At 42.5% G+C, this 23,832-nt stretch overlaps 2 protein-coding genes across 6 annotated transcripts; one reads left to right on the top strand and one right to left on the bottom strand.

The window, feature by feature from the left end:
* Positions 1-5: 5 nt before the first annotated feature.
* On the top strand, positions 6-23,398 carry LOC139550532 (ciliary microtubule-associated protein 2-like). Of its 5 annotated transcripts, XM_071361474.1 has the most exons (12): positions 6-688; positions 842-937; positions 10,789-10,876; positions 11,115-11,285; positions 12,046-12,189; positions 14,028-14,171; positions 15,138-15,311; positions 15,546-15,677; positions 15,814-15,959; positions 17,539-17,633; positions 19,624-19,752; positions 19,923-23,398. In XM_071361474.1, the coding sequence occupies exons 2-11, from the start codon at positions 897-899 to the stop codon at positions 19,668-19,670; spliced, it is 1,182 nt and encodes a 393-aa protein (XP_071217575.1). In that variant the 5' UTR covers positions 6-688; positions 842-896; the 3' UTR covers positions 19,671-19,752; positions 19,923-23,398. The 5 variants fall into 5 exon arrangements, with proteins under 5 accessions (XP_071217575.1, XP_071217577.1, XP_071217578.1 ...); XM_071361475.1 differs by lacking the exons at positions 6-688; positions 842-937 and adding an exon at positions 9,831-10,201; XM_071361476.1 differs by lacking the exons at positions 19,624-19,752; positions 19,923-23,398 and having other exon boundaries at positions 17,539-17,726.
* Positions 8,132-9,862, bottom strand: LOC139550534 (leucine rich adaptor protein 1-like). The gene is made up of 2 exons (XM_071361479.1): positions 9,520-9,862; positions 8,132-9,182 (listed from the first exon to the last, which is right to left on the bottom strand). Exons 1-2 carry the CDS (start codon positions 9,712-9,714, stop codon positions 8,649-8,651), a joined length of 729 nt encoding a protein of 242 aa, XP_071217580.1. The 5' UTR covers positions 9,715-9,862; the 3' UTR covers positions 8,132-8,648.
* Positions 23,399-23,832: the final 434 nt, after the last annotated feature.

Genomic DNA, 23,832 nt, shown 5'->3' with positions numbered 1-23,832 from the left:
TCTCAATTTTCGATTAAATCATAACTAACTTACCTAGTTATCGAAGAGAGTGCACACGTTTTGGTTATATTCTGAACCGTACATTTGTTTGGCATGGAGGTCATATCTCTTGACGAGGAGCTTCTTTGCGCCGTCTGCCGTGACATATTTGTCGAGCCTGTGACTTTGCCGTGCGGTCATAATTATTGTGAAGGCTGTGTGAAGCAGTTGAAAAGATCTGCGGTGAAAGTCGAAAACATCAATGCCGAGGGTGGATTCGAGAGACTGTGTATATGTTACACCTGTCCTCTTTGCCTTGCACCTTGCGATTCAACGTTAAACTTGAAAAATAACGTGGTACTTAACAACATAATTGAAAAGTACCACAGTAAACGTGCAAGCGGTGTCGACTGCACTGTCTGCAAAGGTGATCAGAGGATGTTCGCAGAAAAGAGTTGCGTCACCTGCGAAGAGTCATATTGCACCGTCCACATCATACCACACTTGGAGAACGCTGTACTGCGCCAACACGTTCTGGTGAGCCCGATGGGCGACACTAGCAGACTGCAAAGAGCACGGGAAGGAACAGGAACTTTACTGCGAGACAGACCAGACCCCCCTGTGTGCCTACTGCATGCTACCTGCGGAGGCCAAGCACAGGGATGGGCACAATGTCGTGAAACTAGCAGATGCGCTGGATACTTTAAGGGTGAGGTGGTGTCTCATATTTTCATTTTGGTCACTTGTGCATTCATGGAAGATACTTTGAGTTTGCGCTATTTTCAGAAAATCAATTAGAATGCATCTTGTTAATTGGTAAATCACAAATTAATCAATGGTATGTCTTTAATTGTTTTGATAGGGGAACTGTCAAGTCAAACTTCAGGGTATTAAAGAGAGGCTGACTGAAGTAAAGAATGGCCTGGCAAAAATTGATGAAGCTGCTTCGTGTTCCAAGGTAACACAGATCCTATCATGTTGACTATGTCAGCAAGAAAATTAACCCAAACCCCACATGATAGGAATTAGGCAAATGTTGATGCGCCCCTCACCACTTCCGTTAAACTAGTCTGAATAGTGAGTGCATGTAGTGGCAGACTTATTAGACAACTAACACGGAACCCAAACCGGCTGCGCGTGTGCGCCATCGTGCATACATTTATTTTTCCCCCTACACCAAACGCGATCACGACACGCAGGTTAAAATATCAAAACAAACTCTGAACCAATGACATTAATTTGGGGACAGGTTGAAAAGCATTAAACATTTATGGCAATTTATATTGCACTTGCTAGCTAATTTGTCCTATTTAGCTAGCTTGCTGTTGCTAGCTAATTTGTCCTGGGATATAAACATTAGGTTATTTGACTTGAAATTGTTGATAATAGGATATGGAGAAGGGTGAGCCGGTCAAGGATCGATTCAGACAAGGTGGTAAATTGTATGACAAGCGACAGTTTTATTTAAGAGTAAAGATATCTGGTACAAGCGTGCACGGACTCGTTCTGTCTGGCTCATAGAGAACCGTCGGAAAAAGCCCAGATAACAGAGTGCATAGACATTTTATACAGCACAGAAAGTAGGTTGAGTCTGGAAGTTCTGGTCCTCTGGTTGGTTCTGATGAGTTGGGCGAGGTCTCCTTCAGGCTAGTATCACTGTCCCATTGGCTCTGAGTAGAGTTCTTTGTCTTCAGAAATGTTCCGCTAAAACAGGAGATTAGGTGTGTGCGTAGATGTTCCTATTTTGACATTTCTGTGTGTCTCTGTAAAATGTTCAGACTGAAGAGGAGATTTTGTGTGTGCGTAGATGTTCCTGTCTTATCTGTGTTTATGAAAGGTTTACGTCAGCCCTCTGTCCTTGGGTATGTGTGTGTCTCAGTATCTCGTGAAATTCAGTACCAAGCACCCTTTTCTTGTCAGTGTTTATAAAAGGTCTATGTCAGCCATCTGTCTCTGGGTGTGTGTGGGTCTCAGTATCTGCTTATGAGTTTGTGAGAAACCCTGTTTTGAAAGAAGTTAGTTATAACAATGTAATAGGGATATGCTTGTGTTATATTAAATCGTATTTATTACAAAATGCACAAGGTCCTCTACTCCGACAATTAATCCACACATAAAAATTGAATAATTTCTAGTCAGCTCTCATCCTTCCAGGCTTTTTCATCATTTAACTTATATGGTGATTGGTATCTAAACTTTCATAGTAATACCATGACAACCGGCAACACTTCGTCTTTCAATCACCCACGTGGGTATAACCAATGAGGAGATGGCACGTGGGTACCTGCTTCTATAAACCAATGAGGATATGGGAGAGGCGGGACTTGCAGCGCGATCTGCGTCAGAAATAGGAATGACTTCTATTTTAGCCCTTGGCAGCAACGCAGACGCTTGTTGGCGCGAGCAGTTTTGGTGCAATAAATGAATACCATAGATTCATAAATTTATTTTGCAATGCTCGCGACGTGAGCAGTGTCGTCAGCGTTGCAATAAATGTATGCGCGCAGCCGGTTTGGGTTCCGTGTAAGGCAATTGCCTGGGGCCTGACATCAGGCAGCCTCGTGTACTTGGCATAACTAATGTATTATTAAACAAAATTATCTTGCAATCCTACTCCACTTGAGGTCCTACTTCACTCGTGAATAATCTCCCTGGTGTGCTATTATAGTGCTTGTGACAAATGGATTGGTGTCTGTTTTCCTCCTCCGAATTTGTCTCTAGATATTGAACGACTTCACTATTACGACCCCATGCCTGAAAGCTATGACTGTTTTTGAGACACAGGCCTATGTGTCTTCCGCTTCCTTCTGACGCTCACATGACGCGCAATCATTACACTCACACTGCTTACGAGCGTCTGCATAGCCAGGCTCTAAAATAGAACTTAGTTCTATTTGTGATGCTTGATGCACTGCAAGTCCCGCCTCTCCTATCTCCTCATCGGTTTTTAGGAGCATATACCCATGTGGGTGATTGAAAGATGAACTGAGGTCCACACTCCAGTCCAGTTGGTGGTGGTAATGCACCTTAAAGTTCTTTGCCAACAGCCATATAAAGTCCAAAAAAGAAGAAGCGGTAGAGATTACTAGAAACCACCTCGGTTTACCATTTTATCTGTGGATTAATTGTCGAAGTAGAGGACCTGGTACAGTTCAGGTAAAATAACAACCCAATGTTCATATCCCAGGACAAATTAGCTAGCAACAGCAAGCTAGCTAAATTGCCATAATTGTTTGCTTTTTGACCGGTCCCCAAATTAATATAGTTGGTTCTGATTTTTCAACCTGCGTGTCTTGATCGTGTCTGATGTGTGTGTGGACAAAATCAACATGTGTGCGAGCGGTCTGGTCAGCATGTTACTGTGCATTATTTTCAATTGTGGTTTTGTCACACATTTCTACACTCATCTCCTTTGCATACAATTATTAACTATGCTCTTCCCTGATGCATTTCAGTCATGTTGTGGTGCAAATATTTGTTTTACTCCTTCCCCATATTCAAGTCATTTGCCATATTTCCCTTTTTAGCCTCATGAACATAACTTGGTTGCAGTTTGTATCTGTGCTAGAATTGTTTAAGTCCATAAAATATCAGTATTGCATAGGAAAACAACAGATATAGGTATTGGCACAGAATCCCTAACTTGAAAGTGTAAAACAGACAATATGTACGCGAACAAAAATATAAATGCAAACATTTCAGAGTTTACTGAGTTACAGTTCATATGAGAATCTGTAAATTGACCTGTATTAGGCCCTAATCTAGGGATTTCACATGACGGAATAGATATGCATATGTTGGTAACAGATACCTTTAATAAAAGGTAGGGGCGTGGATCAGAGAACCAGTCCGTATCTGGTGTGACCACCATTTACCCCGTGCAGCGCGACACATCTCTTTTGCGTAGAGTTGACCAGGCTGTTGATTGTGGCATGTTGTCCCACTCATTTTCAATCGGTTACGTGACAGGTATGTCGGCCATGGAAGAACGTGGACACTTTCAGCATCCAGGAATTGTGTACAGATCCTTGCGACATGGGGCTGTGCATTATCATGCTGAAACATGAGGTGATGGCGGCAAATGACTGGCTCGACAATGGGCCTCAGGATCTCATCACGCTATCTCTGCATTCAAATTGCCATCGATAAAATGCAATTGTGTTCGTTGGCCATAACTTATGCTTGCCCATAATAACCCTACCACCATGGGGAACTTTGTTCACAACGCTGACATCAGCACGACGCCATACACGCTGTCTGCCATCTGTCCGGTACAGCTGAAATCGGGATTCATCTGAAGAGAACACTTCTCCAGCATGCCAGTGGCCATCGAAGGTGAGCGTTTGCCCACTGAAGTCGGGTACGACACCAAACTGCAGTTAGGTCAAGACCCTGGTGAGTACAACAAGCATGCAGATGTGCTTCCCTGAGACTGTTTCTGACCGTTTGTGCAGAAATGCTTCAGTTGTTCAGTTTCATCAACTGTCCGGGTGGCTGGTCTCGGATGATCACGCAGGTTAAGAAGCTGGATCTGGGTGGCTGGTCTCGGATGATCACGCAGGTTAAGAAGCTGGATCTGGGTGGCTGGTCTCGGATGATCACGCAGGTTAAGAAGCTGGATCTGGGTGGCTGGTCTCGGATGATCACGCAGGTTAAGAAGCTGGGTCTGGGTGGCTGGTCTCGGATGATCACGCAGGTTAAGAAGCTGGATCTGGGTGGCTGGTCTCGGATGATCACGCAGGTTAAGAAGCTGGATCTGGGTGGCTGGCGTGGTTACACGTGGTTGAGGCCATTTGGACGTGCTGACGTTCTCTAAAACATGATGTTGGACGTGGTTTTTGGTAGAGAAACAAATATTAAATTCTCTGGCAACGGCTTTGGTGGACATTCCTGCAGTCAGCAAGACAATTGCATGCTCCCTCAACTTGAAATGTCTGTGGCATTGTGTTATGACAGAACTGCACATTTGATTGTCCTCAGTGCAAGGTGCACCTGTAACGATCAGGCTGTTGAATCAGCTTCATATGCCACACCTGTCAGGTGTATGGATTACCTTGGCAAAGGAGAAATACTGACTAACAGGGATGTAAACCATCTGTTTACAATCTTTGAGAAATAAGCTTTTTGTGGGATCTCTGGGATCTTTTATTTCTGCTCATGAAACATGGGAGCGGCAATTTTTTTTATTACTGCCTTTTTTCTTGCCTGCAAATTGCTTTTGGTGAACAAATCTGTCTGAAAATGTTTCAATCTGTGCGGGACTCCATTGAACTTTTGAAATCCTGATGTAGCCCTCGAGTCAAAATTATTGCCCGCCCTTGTTCTGTGGCAACGCAAATACCTTTTAGTAGTGAGGGGCATTTTAATTATTCTTCTTTCACTTAGAAGAGCTGGCTCCAAACAGCTCTTTGTTCAGTAGCCATGATTGTTAAATAGACATGGGCGGGGGCCTAAAACTGGCTTCTGCCTGGGGCCTCCAAGTCAATAACTCCGCCCCAGCGTGACTGCAGCATTTGTCTGGTTTAACCAGGCTACACCTCTGACGGTCACCCATTTTTATAACAGGCCAGTCTGGAGAGGCAGCAAATTGAGTGCACAGCCTTCCTGCGCAGAATCAAGCTGTTCCTTGAGTTTGAGGAGCAGGCGTGGCAGAAGAGGTTCTCTGTGGACATGGTGCAGGAGAGCAGGACCGGGAAGCAGCGGACAGAGGGGCTGAGGAGGCTGCAGGACAGGCTGACACAGGCACAGGACACCCTGCTGAAGACTCAGACCATCAGTGACCCCCTGGTGCTGCACCAGGTAGAGCACAAGCATGATTAGGGCATAATAACATTTTTAAAAGAAAGACTGAACGCTGACGTGAAACAATGGTGAGCACAGCATTGTCTGGTTTGTCCAGGCTAGGAGTGTACTGGGACGTAAATCTAAATGAGAGTTGAAATTCGGCACCACAAATAACAAAAACGGTAGTCAGCGCACCCAGTGCCGCTTATGCTAATAATCATCTGGTTTGTCCAGGCTAGGAGTGTACTGGGACGTAAATCTAAATGAGAGTTGAAATTCGGCACCACAAATAACAAAAACGGTAGTCAGCGCACCCAGTGCCGCTTATGCTAATAATCATTTAATTAAGCGTATGGCTACATTTCATAATGATTTATTTTAACTGTTCGATTTAATTTCATTAAACAGCTCTTGAAGAATGAGGAGTGGTAAGTTGAAATTATTTTTATGACTAAATTATAGCTGAAGACACCCACAAACAGTTCCCTCAAAGTAGAATAATTTAATGTCATGCCAGCACCACAGTATTTGACAAATTTCTTTACAAGTATGTAAATAATTGGCGCAACAGACACATATGCTACACATTATGTTCATCTCGCTAAATTCTGAACTTTAGTGATCTTAAATTTCCCCGTTGCAGGGCAGACCTGCTTCAAAGGGACGTTTGTTCCCGTCAGATGGAGAAGCTCAGTAATTGGAGTGGAACCAAGCTTGTGGCTTCATCTAGAATCACCCCCTTATTCCAGACTCTCCAGAAAACATTTCAAGGTACTCCGTCTCCATGAAGAGCAGTTAACACAAGTTAAAAAATATATAATTATTAGCTGAATATTGAACCAATCAGTCTATCTGAGCATTCACACAACTATAGTACATTAGAAACCTATTGTGTTTTTGGCCAGCTAATTGTTCCTGTCAGCCATTTTAAAGTAACATTTTGGCTCGTATCTCTAATATTATGTCTCTGTAGGAGATGTCATTTTATTTGCTGAATTAAGTGCCCACCCCAAACTGAAGTTGGACCCTGACTCTGGCTCTGTGTGGGTGACTGAGGAGGACCAGCGACATGAGGAACCATGTTACCTGGATCGGCCTTACTGTGTGATGGGAGTCATTATCTCCTCCAAGGGTGTGCACAATTGGGAGGTGGAAGTAGAGGGGCTCTCCTCTTGGGCCCTCGGTATAGCCTTCCTTGGCCCATACCAGATAGCGGTGACCTGCAAGCTCGGCACTGATGACCAGTCGTGGAGTCTGAGTTACAGCAAGAGCAAGCAGCAGTTCTCTGCCCAGCATGACTGGCTGGCATTTGCGTTCCATGCACCGGACTCCAACCCACCCATACGGATCGGGGTCTTTCTGGATGTGGACAGTGGAATCCTGAGCTTCTACGATGCAGTGAGGATGACGTGTCTCTACACTTTCTACTGTACCCTGGATCAGGACTCAGCCAGCCAAACTTACCTCAGACCAGCCTTCTGCCCAAGGCTGAAGGAGGATGACCAGCCACTGTCGACTAAGCCAATGAGGGTGCTGCGCCCAGTCTCAAACCTTTAGGCACTACAACCAATGACATCCTTCACACTAATAGTTGCACTAGCAGCTAGCTAACATACTTTTCTTTTTGTTCCAAATGCTTAGTTTGAACCACTCACCATTGATTGTGTTTGAAATGAAGAAAATATGGAGAACCTGTTTCTATGTTTTTGTAAAGCCGCTCAAACTGTTACCCAGCTTAAAATGATGCTACAGTTTGGCAAAATCACAAAATGTAGTAAGTTGTCTGAGCCTTTGAATGTCTTGTAAGCGAACTAATTTAGATAAATATATGCAGTGTGCATAACATCTGAGCATCAGCAATGTATTGTGCCTTTTTCTACATGTTTCCTACCAGAATAGACTACCAAATCTACAAATGCTTATTGACAAGTGTTTAGTTTCTATTTCTTGTGGTCCTCTGTTGGATTGTTTCTCTAACACTGCATTAAAATAACTTGGTCCTATTATCATTGTATTGTTGTGATGGCAGCATTTTATAATTGTTTAATAAAATAAATATAAACGTTACCGTATCTGCGATTTACTTCCTGGTTCTGGTCGCAGTCCTATAATTGTTAAACAGCAGTAGGTTACTGCTATCTCCCGACATAGCTGGCATTCTCGCACGTCATCAGCCTATCAAGCTGCTGGACAATGTCTGGGGCTCACCAACTTCCAACGGACAGGAACAGGACACACAAAGGTCTGAGCACTGTCTTGAAGTCAACCAATGATATGCATTCTTAGGCCTATTATATAAAAATGTGCAGCTGGAGACAGTATGGTTGGGCAAAAAGTTGTCAAATTGAGCACCATCATTATCCTTTAAAAAAAAATTCAACAGAATAATATTCTGAGTAACACATTTGCATCCAAAAGATAAGGGTTCATTATAGTATCACACTGGAGTTGTGATGGGCTTAATGGCATTTCAGAAGGAACAGATTTCACTTTTAGAAGTCAAATGTCTGCATCCATTTATGACATGTCATAACATCAATGCATAAGCTTTCTCTAGCAAAACATGTGATAGTGAGAACATGATTGACATCGATCTGATTTACATCTTGTTGAAAGTGGCAACGGTGACTCATTGAAAAGCAAAAGGGCAACTGACAAACCAAAGTAGCTAAATCAAAATATGAGTACGCCTTGATTTTGCTCCTCTAGAGAACAATGCTACTAGCATTCATCCAGTCCACCATGCACACTTTAATGTCAATTTAAATGTCACTCTTAGTCCAGGACTGCACTTCATGTCCAACTGGCACCATTGCATCTAAGTTTGGTAGGCGAAGAGGGAAGGTTTCATGTCATAAAGCATCTTTTGAATTGCGCTTATAACACTAGAGAAACGTCACATCGTCTTGAGACTCCACCCAGCACCACTGAGTGTCATACCCCAACAGAACCTCACAACTGGGAATGGTCTGTTCTTCCACCCCCACGATGTCACCGTCTGAGGCCCCTTGTCTCTCCTCTGGGAGACCACAGTGCGGTGTCCCAGTTTCTCCTGTCCTCTCAGGAGGGCTAACAACGCCCTCTAGAGTCAACCCTGTGTCATTAGAAGAAACGGCATTGGTGAGCATATGGAAGTAGCTGTCCCCAGAGATGCTATCTGGTACTTTCAACTCTTCTGGTTCTTCATTGGCATCATTTAGAGGACTCCGCCAGCTAGTTAGGGCCAGACTCAGGCCCTCTCTGCAAGGGGACAAGCCAGACCCAGGCCCCTCAGCCAGACTACACTGGCTGCTTGTCAGGCTGCTGCCCCTGCTGGTAAGGGTGCCACGCTCCTCCAGCAGCCAGCGCACAGCCTCCATGGCCTCATGCACCGTCACCAGCTGGTGCAGGATCCGCACGTCTGCAGCACGCAGACAGCCCTGTGGGAGGAGGGTGGGGAGGGAATGTGAGATGACAGTAGTGAGCAGAGGAATTTAGACCTAAAATGTTTTGAATGACATGAGGGCCCTCAGCTGGGTGAGGGGGGTGGTGTGGTGACAGAACTGTCAATGACTGTCAATAATAAAGGTGAAGTGGTTGTCACTAATGCCAGCCAAACATGGTCTGGTGGGAGAGTTCTATACAGCATTTGTATAGCTTTGAAAAATAAACCCAGTCATAGAACAACTGAACAGAATAAATGAATGCACACACACAGTTTGTATAATCAAATCGTACAGAACTATTAAAAATTGCATTCTGCAAAGGAATCCTTACCATCTCCAGTTTCAAGTTTCTGATCTTGTCGGTCAGACTGTCGCTGGTGCGGTTGTCTCTCCCCTCAGGACGATTGGAACTCCACTCAACACCGAGCGAAGCATCCCCCTGCATCCACCTCAACAGGCTCTCCGGAGTTTTCATCCCAATTTTATTTTCCAGCTCTTTCAAATCTGGAAATGACTCTTCTTCCATAATAAAATATTATGAAATTCTACTTGAATATAGAATTGTTAGAGAATTTTAGGGGTAGCTTACGCGCAACGATCCAAGCAAACAGTATATTGGAAATCAGCCCTGACAAATTACCTGTGACACAAAACATGTTAGCTTGCCCGCAGGCATAGTCAACTTGAAAAAAAGCCCTCACGTGCGCATTGTGTTCCTGAACGCTCCATAATGAACTAGGATTCCATTGAGAGATTGGAGCAAACTTTTCCACTGACGGGTTTCAAAAGAATCGTGAGCTATTGCAAAAACGTGAAAAATAACTGGATGCGTCGATAGCTTAACTTAATTAATTATTCTCAAAGGCCGTCGATATTGTTACGCAATCACTGTCAGAGACGGACAGATGTGGACAGCCAACAACAGGTAACCTGATATGTGCCGAGGCAATGCCACTCGTCGACAGCTAGACGTGGGTCCACCCAGTCCGCACAAAAACATCAGGAATGTAAATGTAGGTGAATATGAACCTGAATATGAACTGCAGTCGGCAAGTAGCCTACCCGTGCTCAATTGAGAGATAGTGGGAACCTGCAGAATATGCGAGCATGTGTAAAATACGTTTTTATACTTAAATAGCCATTTCATACGAATACATTGTTAGATGTATTTATTTAATTTACTTATGAACACATGTCTAGTATAGCCAACTACAATAAAACAATTGACAAGCTTATACTGGCTTACATTATGGATCCAGATAACGACTTAATTACATGTCACATGACGTCAGAGTTGGCATTGACGTCACTTCTGGGACAGGTAAAGAATAGCCATCTGACATTTGCTGTAATTGATTGGGATATGCCTGGGAATAGGTTATGATCAAAGATGAGCAACAAAAAGTTCACAGGGGCTCCATTTGGAACACAGTCTGCAAGGTTCTTTGTTTCTAATATTTCCATGAAATTACCCCTATGAAACATAACAATCAATAATGATTGTAAACATCTCTTGTAAATATCTATTATAGCATTGTAGGTCTATAGCATCAAATAAATAACAATCATAAACTCTTTCAATCTTCTTTTTCTCCATAAGGTTTGATGTTTCAGGAGTCTACCCATCCAAAAAGAAGATTGGCACGTTCACAGAAATCAACCACTGCAAGAGACTGATAAGTGACTTGGTAAATAAAAGCACATTACAGTATCTCATTCGATTTGATGTGATTTTCAAAACATTTTACTTGGAAGATACAGTATGTGTCAAGGCTTTGCATGACTCTCCTCCTAAATGTGTGTGTGTGCAATCCATGTTTTGAGCTGAACTAACAAACTACAACTGAAATAATAAAGTAATATTTTATTTTCTATTAAATTCTATTTTATTCCACTCCTGTTTGTGTATCTCTCTGTCTGTGTCAGGAGCGTAAACTGAGTCCAGGTCGGTATGAGGTGGACACAGGGGACTTCAGCCCTCAGGTAGTCCAGAGCAGGGCCAGGGGACCAGGGTGGAAGAGGGGGCAGGAGATGGCCCAGCAGGCTCAGATGCCCCACCTGCTGTATAGAGACACATGGTTGACCAACCGCCTACTGGTGAGGGAGCAGCATCCATCATAATGATGATGACTTGTATCCGTTAGGAAATTATTTCTGTCTCATACAGCATCTATCACTTCACGACATCACAGAACTGACACTGAAATAGACCCTGTTATTTTTGTTTGGTCTGTCATGTTGTCCTATATAGATGCATTGATGCTTCTGTAATGAGGGCAACAGTTTAGGGACTTTTCAGCTCCAGTCCAAGCCAGTATGAAGGCTAATTATATTTTGATTCTGTACACAAATGTAGCTGTGTGAAATTAATATTACAACCAAACAATCAATGGAATGTGTTATATAATGTGATCTAAACTGATGAAACATAATTATATTGGTGGAAGGTTCCAGTGTAACTAATGCTAAGCTGTTCCACAACCTAGAGAAGCAGGGTAGGCCCAGGGAGGTATGACATCCAGGACTTCACAGAGCTCTGTAAGAAGCCGTACAGTGTGAGAGGAGTGTGTGACAGCAGGGAGGAGAGGTTTAAAGACTTAATGAAGGTAATGCAGTAACCCGTCACTAGAGGGAGACAAATACTCACATACCGATACTCACATACAAGTAAGTCACTGTGGTACTAGAACATTGGTCAAGTGCTTTACGGTAACCCAGACTAGACTATTAAGGAGCGAGCAGCAGCACAGTGGCATGTAAAAAATCCCTAGAAGGAAGAAAAGGTTTCCTTTTTCTCCACTGGGTAGAAGATAATTGATTAATGGTATTATTGTAATTTCTCCTTGTCATGTGACAGAAGCAAACTACTCCAGGCCCAGGGGCTTATGGGAAGGGGGGCATCCCGTCTGGGCTGCTGGATGAGAGGAGGAGGAAGCCGATTGGCTCCTGTCCCATGATGGACTTCAGTGCTGGAGTGGAACGCTTCCCAGACCTCATAGTGGTGAGTTTGTAGTCCTTAAATGTGAATGTGATTTTTTGCTGTGTATATATTGGAGAAAAGATCAGATGTATCAGATATACCAATACAGTTGAAGTCGGAAGTTTACATACACCTTAGCCAAATACATTTAAACTCAGTTTTTCACAATTGACATTTAATCCTAGTAAAACGTCCCTGTTTTAGGTCAGTTAGGATCACCACTTTATTTTAAGAATGTGAAATGTTAGAATAATAGTAGAGAGAATGATTTATTTCAGATTTGATTTCTTTCATCACATTCCCAGTGGGTCAAAAGTGTACATACACTCAATTAGTATTTGGTAGCATTGCCTTTAAATTGTTTAACTTGGGTCAAACGTTTCAGGTAGCCTTCCACAAGCTTTCCACAATAAGTTGGGTGAATTTTGTCCCATTCCTCCTGACAGAGCTGGTGTAACTGAGTCAGGTTTGTAGGCCTCCTTGTTCGCACACGCTTTTCCAGTTCTGCCCACACATTTTCTATAGGGTAGAGGTCAGGGCTTTGTGATGGCCACTCCAATATCTTGACTTTGTTGTCCTTAAGCGATTTTGCCACAACTTTGGAAGTATGCTTGGGGTCATTGTCCATTTGGAAGAACCATTTGCAACCAAGCTTTAACTTCCTGACTGATGTCTTGAGATGTTGCTTCAATATATCCACATAATTTTCCTGCCTCATGATGCCATCTATTTTGTGAAGTGCACCAGTCCCTCCTGCAGCAAAGCACCCCCACAACATGATGCTGCCCCGTGCTCCATGCTTCACGGTTGGGATGGTGTATTTCGGCTTGCAAGCCTCCCCCTTCTTCCTCCAAACATAACGATGGTCATTACGGCCAAACAGTTCTATTATTGTTTCATCAGACCAGAGGACATTTCTCTAAAAAGTACGATCTTTGTCCCCTTGTGCAGTTGCAAACCGCAGTTTGGCTTTTTTATGGCGGTTTTGCTGAGCAGCCTTTCAGGTTATGTCGATATAGGACTGGTTTTACTGTGGATATAGATACTTTTGTACCTGTTTCCTCCAGCATCTTCACAAGGTCCTTTGCTGTTGTTCTGGGATTGATTTGCATTTTTCCCACCAAAGTACGTTCATCTCTAGGAGACAGAACGCGTCTCCTTCCTGAGCGGTATGACGGCTGCGTGGTCCCATGGTGTTTATACTTGCGTACTATTGTTGGTACAGATGAACGTGGTACTTTCAGGCGTTTGGAAATTGCTCCCAAGGATGAACCAGACTTGTGGTGGTCTACACATTTTTTTCTGAGGTCTTGGCTGATTTATTTAGATTTTCCCATGATGTCAAGCAAAGAGGCACTGAGTTTGAAGGTATGCCTTGAGATACATCCACAGGTACACCTCCAATTGACTCAAATTATGTCAGTTAGCCTATCAGAATCTTCTAAAGCAATGACATAATTTTCTGGAATTTTCCAAGCTGTTTAAAGGCACAGTCAACTTAGTGTATGTAAACTTCTGACCCACTGGAATTGTGATACAGTGAAATAATCTGTCTGTAAACAATTGTTGAAAAATGACTTGTGTCATGCACAAAGTAGATGTCCTAACCGACTTGCCAAAACTATAGTTTGTTAACAAGACATTTGTGGAGTGGTTGAAAAACGAGTTTTAATGACTCCAACCTAAGTGTATGTAAACTTCCGACTTCAACTGTATAGGGGAAACGGAATATATGAATGAATGAACAAGGTTTATTGGGGGAATAAGGGGGACATTTCATTTTTCACCAGCAGCAACACAGACAGAGACAACACAGACAGATGCTTATGGGTGTTTGATGTTTTCTTCTCTGTGTTCAGGACTCTGGTCTGTGTCCTGGTACCTACAACTTACCGACCTTCACTGAGGTGCTTCTCAGTCGCCACATCAGCAAACGAGGACCCTACGACCTCTTCACTGGCCGACGAGACAAGCCAATCACCTGTGGATATTTTGCTGCCCCGGTAACTAGGCCCTTCAATTAGATTTGATCTCAATTAGAATAACCTGTATAAAAGGTTAAATAAAAAATATATATTCATGAACAATTATAAGAATAACATATTCAAAAGGGTGAAGGGAGCGCCATTGAGTGTTGTTAAGAGAGCTGTTAAAGTGCATGTAGAGGAATTGCCAGACGAATTGGAGAATTGATATCTCATGGTAAATCATCATGATCCTCTGTGAAGATTGATAATTGATATCTCATGGTATGTCATCATGATCCTCTGTGAAGATTGATAATTGATATCTCATGGTATGTCATCATGATCCTCTGTGAAGATTGATAATTGATATCTCATGGTATGTCATCATGATCCTCTGTGAAGATTGATAATTGATATCTCATGGTATGTCATCATGATCCTCTGTGAAGATTGATAATTGATATCTCATGGTATGTCATCATGATCCTCTGTGAAGATTGAGAATTGATATCTCATGGTATGTCATCATGATTCTCTGTGAAGATTGAGAATTGATATCTCATAGTATGTCATCATGATCCTCTGTGAAGATTGAGAATTGATATCTCATGGTATGTCATCATGATCCTCTGTGAAGATTGAGAATTGATATCTCATGGTATGTCATCATGATCCTCTGTGAAGATTGAGAATTGATATCTCATGGTATGTCATCATGATCCTCTGTGAAGATTGAGAATTGATATCTCATGGTATGTCATCATGATCCTCTGTGAAGATTGAGAATTGATCCATTCCATTGTGAACTCATTAAATTATCATTTTTCATACTACATTATGTTTCATAATTTTCTTTCTATTGTGATAAGCAGTTGAAAAGGAAACTACATGTTTGATGTGTATTTCAACCTAAAACCCTGCTTGAATGTTGCTTGCCTTGAGGACATCCCTTCACATGCTATTTCTGAATAATTGGGTTATTTTGCCTCCTTCCTGCCCTAGAAAAAAGCCAATCTGAATCTGGCTATGGTCGCCAAACCAGCAAAGGTCTTATGTGAGGACGTCCTGCGACCAGAGAAAAGACACCACGGCAAGTTTGGCACCCTAGAGCAGTACCCTTCCCTCCCTACAGAACGCATCTACCTGGGTTCCCTGCCTCAGTACCCACGGCCAGCGGTCAGTACAGCCCTGTCATAGTCTACTCATTCCACAATGTAAACACATTGATATAGCGTATTGTAGACTAACGTAGTTAAAATATCAAGTAGCTAACAAGTGATCATATCCATGCAATTAGAGTAATATTCAGAATATGTTCCTGCTCTTTTAGCAGCATGGATGTAGTAATCAGATGTAGTTAGCTGGCTCACCTCCAGTCTTATACCTCAAACTCACATCAAACAATAACAGCAGAGACACTCTGGTCATGGATTCTATGAAGATGTTTGTCTGCCCAAAGTGGAGAACCGCAACCCTCCTCCCTTCCTCTCCTCCTCTCCTCGTATCACCCTGAGGGCCGAGAGGCTGATGCAGGGGAACTATGTGAGTGATGTTGACATCATCAATCTTCATCTTGCTTTTACTTTTCTTTTTCTTATACGGACCAAATAGACCTGTTTTAAGTTGAGGAAAGACCTTAAATCTTATCTTGACACCCACTTCTCTTCACCTCAACCAGACCACAGTGGGAGTGGGACGTTACAACCTGGCTAAGAAGCGAACGAGGAAAACTCTGAAGAAAAACGTTAACGCTGGCTATCGCTACGTCTTCAAGTCCCGCATGCCCAGATATCTACATGACCTGCACAAGGACAACTTCAACCAGTAGGATCAACCTTTCTTCTGAGGGCTTAGTTTTATGTTGTGGCTGGCAAGAGGTTACTTAATACTGATGTGTATTATTTATGAAACTCAGATACATTCACAAGATCATTTATAGCTTAAGTTCACATCAGCTTAGTAACAATGTGATGGGAAAGCTACAGTAATACAGTGCCTTCAGAAAGTATTCACACCCCTTGACTTTTTCCACATTTTAAATTAAGATTTTGTGTCACTGGCCTACATACAATACCCCATAATGTCAAACTGGAATGAAAAGCTGAAATGTCTAGAGTCAATAAATATTTAAGCCCTTTTTTATGGCAAGCTTAAATTCAAGAGTAAAACATTGCTTAACAAGTCACATAAGTTGCATGGACTCACTCTGTGTGCAATAATAGTGTTTAATATGATTTTTGAATGACTACCTCATCTCGGTACCCCACACATACAATTATCTGTACGGTTCCTCAGTCGAGCAGTGAATTTCAAACACAGGTTGAACCACAAAGACCAGGTAGGTTTTCCAAAGCATTGCAAAGAAAGGCACCTATTGGTAGATGGGTAAAAAATATATATATATCCCTTTGAGCATGGTGAAGTTATTAATTACATTTTGGATGGTGTATCAATACACCCAGTCACTACAAAGATACAGGCGGTCCTTCCTAACTCAGTTGCCGGAGAGGAAGAAAACCGCTCAGGGATTTTACCATGAGGCCAATGGTGACTTTAAAACAGTTACAGAGTTTAATGGCTGTGATAGGAGAAAACTGACGATGGATCAACAACATTGTAGTTACTCCACAATACTAACCTACATGACAGAGTAAAAATATTCAGAAACATGCATCCTTTTTGCAAATGTGGCAAATAAATGAATTGTATGTCCTGAATACAAAGTGTTATATTTGGGGAAAATCCAACACAACACAGAGTACCACTCTTCATATTTTCAAGCATGGTGGTGGCTGCATCATGTTATGGGTATGCAAAATCCTAGAGGACAACCTGTTTCAGTCTGCTTTCAAACAGACAGTGGGAGACAAATTCACCTTTCAACAGGACAATAACCTAAAAACAAGGCCAAATATACATTGGAGTTGTTTACCAAGACAACAATGTTCCTGAGTGGCCTAGTTACAGTTTTGACTTAAATCAGCTTGAAAATCTATGGCAAGACCTGAAAATGGCTGTCTAGCAATGACTAACAACCAAATTGACTAAATAATGTGCAAATATTGTACAATCCAGGTGTGCGAAAGCTCTTAGAGACTTACGCAGAAAGTCTCACAGCTGTAATCACTGCCAAATGTGATTCTAACATGTATTGACTCAGCGGTGTGAATACTTACATAAATTATATATTTCTGTATTTCATTTTCAATAAATTTGCTAAAAAATCTAAAAACATGTTTTCACTTTGTCATGATGGGGTATTGTGTGTAGATTGGTGAGAGAAGTATTATAACTTTTTATACTTATTTGTTGACCTTTGGATCACGGATCACACCACACTCGACATCATCTGTGACCAGTAGATCCATGCTGACACATGTTAAATCCCAATTTGATTTTCCAGGGAGAGGCTGAACCCCATCAACATTCCCCCACATAGGATGCCCTACTATCGGCCGCCAGATGAGGTTTCGGCCGTTGCAGCTCTACACTCCTCAGGTTGAGAAAAGACTTAAGCACCAGCTCAATCTTGAACACAATGCCAACATACACACACACTTTTGAGAAAATAAAATGAAAGATCCTGTAACCTGATTCAAAGTTACTTGTTATGTGTGAAGAAGGTCTGTAGAGGGCAGTATTAGTTCATGACCTTCACTGCTTGGGAAACCAAGGAAATCACAGTCCAATCAGAGATAGAAGTGTTTGTATGTTTGTATTCCATGTCAAGCCTTAAATATGAAACATGTTTTGCCCTTCACTGTCAGAGTTGGCTTATAGCAGTCTCTCTGATTTGATATGAGGAAAACATAAGTTAGATCACTACTTGCAGTTGCACAGCAACGCGTTGACACAACATTTCCTCAAAGATTGAGAGGTTAGTCAAGAGTAGAGTTAGTGAATATAAAAATGAAGTTACTAATGCCACAGGGGATAGTAAAATATTAGTCTCCAGGTGAATGCTTTCAGGGTGGTGTCTGATGACCTGAGGGTCAGCATTACATGAGGTAGGCTGTCCATTCAAATTTGACTTTGAAAGTGTTATGTTGATTTTTTACAACTTCGGCTTCTGCCTTCCAGTTTCAGGGAAATCGTTAAATTAAACAAACAGCAGAAATGTGGTCTAGATGTGGATGTCATTGAAGGCCACCATTATAAGCAGATTAGGCTTTACTACAGCTGTCAGTGAAATTAGCTGTGATTTATTATTTATGAATCATAAAATGGGTGTGTGGGTTATTTGTGGAGTAACCCTGGTTTTCTGCCAAACCAGTTGAGGCATGAAGTATTGAAGGTCGCTGAGAAGTGGATATAAAACCACAACCAGAGAGACTCACACCAGTAGGGAGAGGATCTGTTTGTCCTAGACCTGACTGGACCAGAGCAGGACACACACACACACACATCTATGTTTGTTTAAATAGATAGAGGAACATATATTTCAGTCCGTGTCCTGTTGAGTCCATGATGATGATGATGTCAAAGCGTGGCGTATGGGTTTGCATGCGGCGAGTCGGGGGTCAGAATAACACGGTGTTACAAACGAGGCCACTGGGCCAGGGAGGAAATCCTCCTGGGTCACATGATTTGTGGAAGGGCCTCGACTAGCAAACAAAAACCAGTTGGGTTGGGTGGGGAGCTTTATGGACTTTTATTGCACAATTACGCAAGAAAACACTCAACGAACTCAACAGGCAGTTTACTTTTCTTGAAGAAAATATAAACACTCAAGTGTTGAGGTCTCAACATATCCATGTCAGAAAATACACTATCCACAAGGAATTTGAGAATTGCTCAAATTCTCCTCAGGGGAAGTTTGGTACACAGCTTTAACTGACAGAGAATGGGAAAAGAGGGGGAAATCAGCAAAAGGAAAAGCATTGTTAATAGATAGCTCTGCCTCATGCATATTTATTTACATGGCCCAGGCCAGGACCATACAGCTGGTTTCAGTTAGGAGCCTACAGAGAGATGAAGTGATAGTAAAACTTAATGGATCGTATGTGTAGAGAGAACCTCTCTCAGATTTGTAATTGTGTTGCATTTTGGGTGTTTATGCTTTATAATACCATAAAGAGCAGTGGAGCCAGTTGATAGACAAACAAGATAATTGAGAGGACAATGGAGACTGAAGAAGAAGAAGACATTGTGATACAGTGAATTTTAAGTGAAATAATCTGTCTGTAAACAATTGTTGGAAAAATTACTTGTGTCGTGCACAAAGTAGATGTCCTAACCGACTTGCCAAAACTATAGTTTGTTAACAAGAAATATGTGGAGTGGTTGAAAAACGAGTTTTAATGACTCCAACCAAAGTGTATGTACATTTCTGACTTCAACTGTATAGGGGAAACGGAATATATGAATGAATGAACAAGGTTTATTGGGGGAATAAGGGGGACATTTCGTTTTTCACCAGCAGCAACACAGACAGAGACAACACAGACAGATGCTTATGGGTGTTTGATGTTTTCTTCTCTGTGTTCAGGACTCTGGTCTGTGTCCTGGTACCTACAACTTACCGACCTTCACTGAGGTGCTTCTCAGTCGCCACATCAGCAAACGAGGACCCTACGACCTCTTCACTGGAGACTGAAGAAGAAGAAGACATGCACATGTAAATATTTACAGTGGATCATACCCAGGAAGTACTCAAGTCCTACTGAATCTCTAACAAGACATGAGAGCAAGTGCAACAGGGAAAACATTAAGCCAAGAATTACCCCAAAATGGTCATCCCGTCAGCTATTTCCTACAACTTTAATGTTTGTCTTCCATCTATTCTAGAGCTTCTGATGCCATCTGATGGACATAAAGACATACATCTATAATGGCCATGCTCCTCTAAAGCACCCATCATTCAGATAGATGACACCGTCAACGGATTCCTTTTGCATCAGTGTTGTTGGTTAACTAGAAGCGCCGCAACCAGAGAGACGGTACGTCTGATCAGCTGCCTGATAGGGGCCACATTAAGGGCCATACATGCAGATTCTAATCACATTAACATTCCTGAATAAATAACCCCAGGGAATGTTACTCTGGAGACAATCAGCAGGATTTTCCTTTTAATGCCCAGAAGAGAATAATGAGTAGGATGGGATACCTCCAGTACAGTCCACAGCCCCAGATTAGGAGCTAGGACCAGGGGTGAATTCCACGAGTGAAAATGTTCACAACACTGCAGATAGAAATGTAACAAATAGAGTCAACTCATGATGTCCTATTGTTCTTCACAGACAACCATATACAGTGCATTTGGAAAGTATCCACATTTTGTTATATTACAGCCTTATTCTAAAATGTCTCAAATAATTTTTTCCCTCATCAATCTACACACAATAACCCATAATGACAAGGGAAAACAGGTTTTTAGAAATTTTGGTAAATGTATTAAAAATAAAAAACAGAAATACCTTATTTACATAAGTATTCAGACCCTTTGCTATGATACTCGAAATTGAGCACAGGTGAATCATGCTTCCATTGATCATCCTTGAGATGTTTCTACAACTTGATTGGAGGCCATCTGTGGTAAATTCAATTGTGGACATGATTTGGAAAGGTACACGCCTGTCAATATAAGGTCTCACAGTTGACAGTGCATGTCAGAGCAAATACCAAGCCTTGAGATCGAAGGAATTGTACGTAGAGCTCCGAGACAGGATTGTGTAGAGGCACAGATCTGGGGATCTGTGTCTCTGCAGCATTGAAGGTCCCCAAGACAACAGTGGCCTCCATCAATCATAAATGGAACAAGTTTGGAACCCCCAAGACTCTTCCAAGAGCTGGCCCACCCGGCCAAACTGGGGGAGAAGGGCCAAGGTCAGGGAGGTGACCAAGAACCCGATGGTCACTCTGACAGAGGTCCAGACTTCGTCTGTGGAGATGGGAGAACCTTCCAGAAGGACAACCATCGCTGCAGCACTCCACCAATCAGGCTTTTATGGTAGAGCGGCCAGACGGAAGCTACACCTCAGTAAAAGGCACATGACAACCCGCTTGGAGTTTGCCAAAAGGTACTTAAACAAGATTCTCTGGTCTGATGAAACCAAGATTGAACTCTTTGGCCTGAATGCTAAGCGTCACGTCTGGAGGAAACCTGGCACCATCCTTACGGTGAATCATGGTGGTGGCAGCGTCATGCTTTGTGGATATTTTTCAGCGGCAGGGACTGGGACACTAAGTCAGGATCGAGGGAAAGATGAACGGAGCAAAGTACAGAGAGATCCTTGATGAAAACCTGCTCCAGAGCCCTTGGGACCTGAGAATGGGCCGAAGGTTCACCTTCCAACAGGACAACAACCCTATGCGCACAGCCAAGACAACGCAGGCGTGGCTTCGAGATAAGTCTCTGAATGTCCTTGAATGGTCCAGCCAGAGCCCGGACTTGAACCCGATCAAACATCTCTGGAGAGACCTGAAAATAGCTGTGCAGCAATAGTCCCCATGAAACCTGAAAGAGCTTGAGTGGATCTGCAGAGAAGAATGGGAGAAACTTCCCAAATACAGGTGTGCCAAGCTTGTAGCGTCATACCCAAGAAGACTCGAGGCTGTCGTCGCTCCCAAAGGTGCTTCAACAAAGTACTGAGTAAAGGGTTTGAATACCTGTGATATTTCCGTTTTTTTTTTTTTATACATTTGCAAACATTTCTAAAAACCTGTTTTTGCTTTGTCATTATGGGGTATTATGTGTAGATTGATGAGGAAACGTAACAAAATGTGGAAAAAGTCAAGGGGTCTGAATACTTTCCGAATGCACTCTATGTTCTACACAACACATCTGAATGTTCTGTAACATTGCACTCTCCTGAACAGGCCCCAGGTCTCTCAGCGCTGCATGCCACAGCCAGGACCAGCCAGATGGTTCTCTCTCTCTCTTGCATTTTGGACTCTGTGTCCCTGGATAAACATTGTTAGCTAATCACCATAATATAGCAGGACACAGAGGGTAAGAAGATCCCTATTTTCTCTGGACCGTTAGAAAATATCATTAGCAAACCCCTGCAATTCGAGATCTTTGTTTCTCCATTTTCTGATGGAGAAATGTTGTTATTGCCAAAAGTTCTGAAAACTCTGCCATGTTCCATTTGACATGCAGAGGAGAGTGTTGGCAGAATTCTTCTAGATCTGCTAGTACAGATTGGTTCTCCAGCTTGGTTCTCCAGCTTGGTCCAATCTAGATAGGGGGACATCTCTCTTCTTTCAGCAGCCAAATCCACCCATCTTCCTGTGAAGCACACATTCCTGGTGGTGCAGGTCAGTGTCATGGGACCACTCGTGTTTCATAGAGGAGCTGAATGATGATCAGATGAAATATGGCTGTAAATTATTGGTTTTTCCCCTTACGCCTTCGGAAGTTAGTGTGTTTGAGTTTTTCAATAATTTATAATACTCCAAGGGTTCATCACCTAGGGAGCGGTATTACCGCTGACTGAATGATCCTGCAGTGAAACGTGAATGAGGTCAAATACCTCTGGCTGTTCCCAAGAAAAACCAATGTTTCAGATGAGAATGAGAGTGGTACCTGAAACTAAAAGTAAACCAAACACTGGGGATTTTTTCTCTTTGCTATTTTTTCCTTTTCCTTTCCAATTTGTCTGTCTCTTGTCTCTTGTCTCTTGCTTCACCCCTCCCTCTGCTCTGGTTTCGGGTTCAAAACACGAGGAGACAAACCAAGGCTCATGGTCTCCAAATGTTTAGCGTCTACCAGTCATCATTACACAGTCGAGGATGTTGTTTCAAAGTTTCTCAACCTACGGCTCAGACTTTTCTAACATTCAAACCGTGTATGGAATTATGCACCTGTTATTGTTTTACTCTCCTTTAGTTTTCTCCTTCGTTAAAGAAGTTCCCCCATAACGTTCCAAAGAAACCCATACAGACATATCGTGAGTTGTGTAACCGGTGTCACTGACAACGCACACCAGTCTTTCTATGTCAGATGCTGTATGTAGGCTACATATGTGGGATGGGTGACTGGCATGGTTAGTTAAACCCACCAGTGAAGCGACATACGTATGTAACAGTCCCTGCTGTCAGTGGCAGTGAATGACGGGCCAGTACCAGGTGACCATATGGAGAACATCAGAGTATGCTTTTTGATGAAGTCAATGTTTGTGTTCAGTCAGCAATATATTCTTCTTGGCTGCTTCCCATGGGGCTCCTTCACACACGCACATGGAGGTCATTTGTTCAAATTCTTTGGCAAGAAAAATAAATGAGGGGGGGAAAAGGCCTTGGGATTCGGGGTTGGAAGTCGACTAAAGGGTCTGGGAGGGGATTTCTGTCTCTGGAAGAGGGAGGGGGTGGGGTAAGTGGGATGGGACGGGGGGTACTGTGTGAAACACAGAAAATCCCCTGTCAAAGATCGAAATGTCACAATGTAATTAGCTGTTACTGTACAGAACCAGTAAAAAGTTTGGACACACCTACTCATTCAAGGGATTTTCTTTGTTTTTAATATTTTCTACATTGTAGAATAATAGTGAAGACATCAAAACTATGAAATAACACATATGGAATCATGTACTAACCAAAAAAGTGTTAAACAAATACAAATATATTTTATATTCTAGATTCTTCAAAGTACCCACTGTTATGTTCCCCAGTTTCTGTGTTGTGGTTTTGTATGTGTGTGTTTCAGGATGGCTTCCTGAAATTCCCCCCAAGCAGCTGATTGGTCGGCCACATCGAT

The sequence above is a fragment of the Salvelinus alpinus genome, chromosome 23 (assembly GCF_045679555.1).
Source record: "Salvelinus alpinus chromosome 23, SLU_Salpinus.1, whole genome shotgun sequence".
Lineage (NCBI taxonomy): Eukaryota > Metazoa > Chordata > Actinopteri > Salmoniformes > Salmonidae > Salvelinus > Salvelinus alpinus.
The sequence above is the reverse complement of the archived record's forward strand: the minus strand, read 5'-3'. Positions and strand labels throughout refer to the sequence as shown.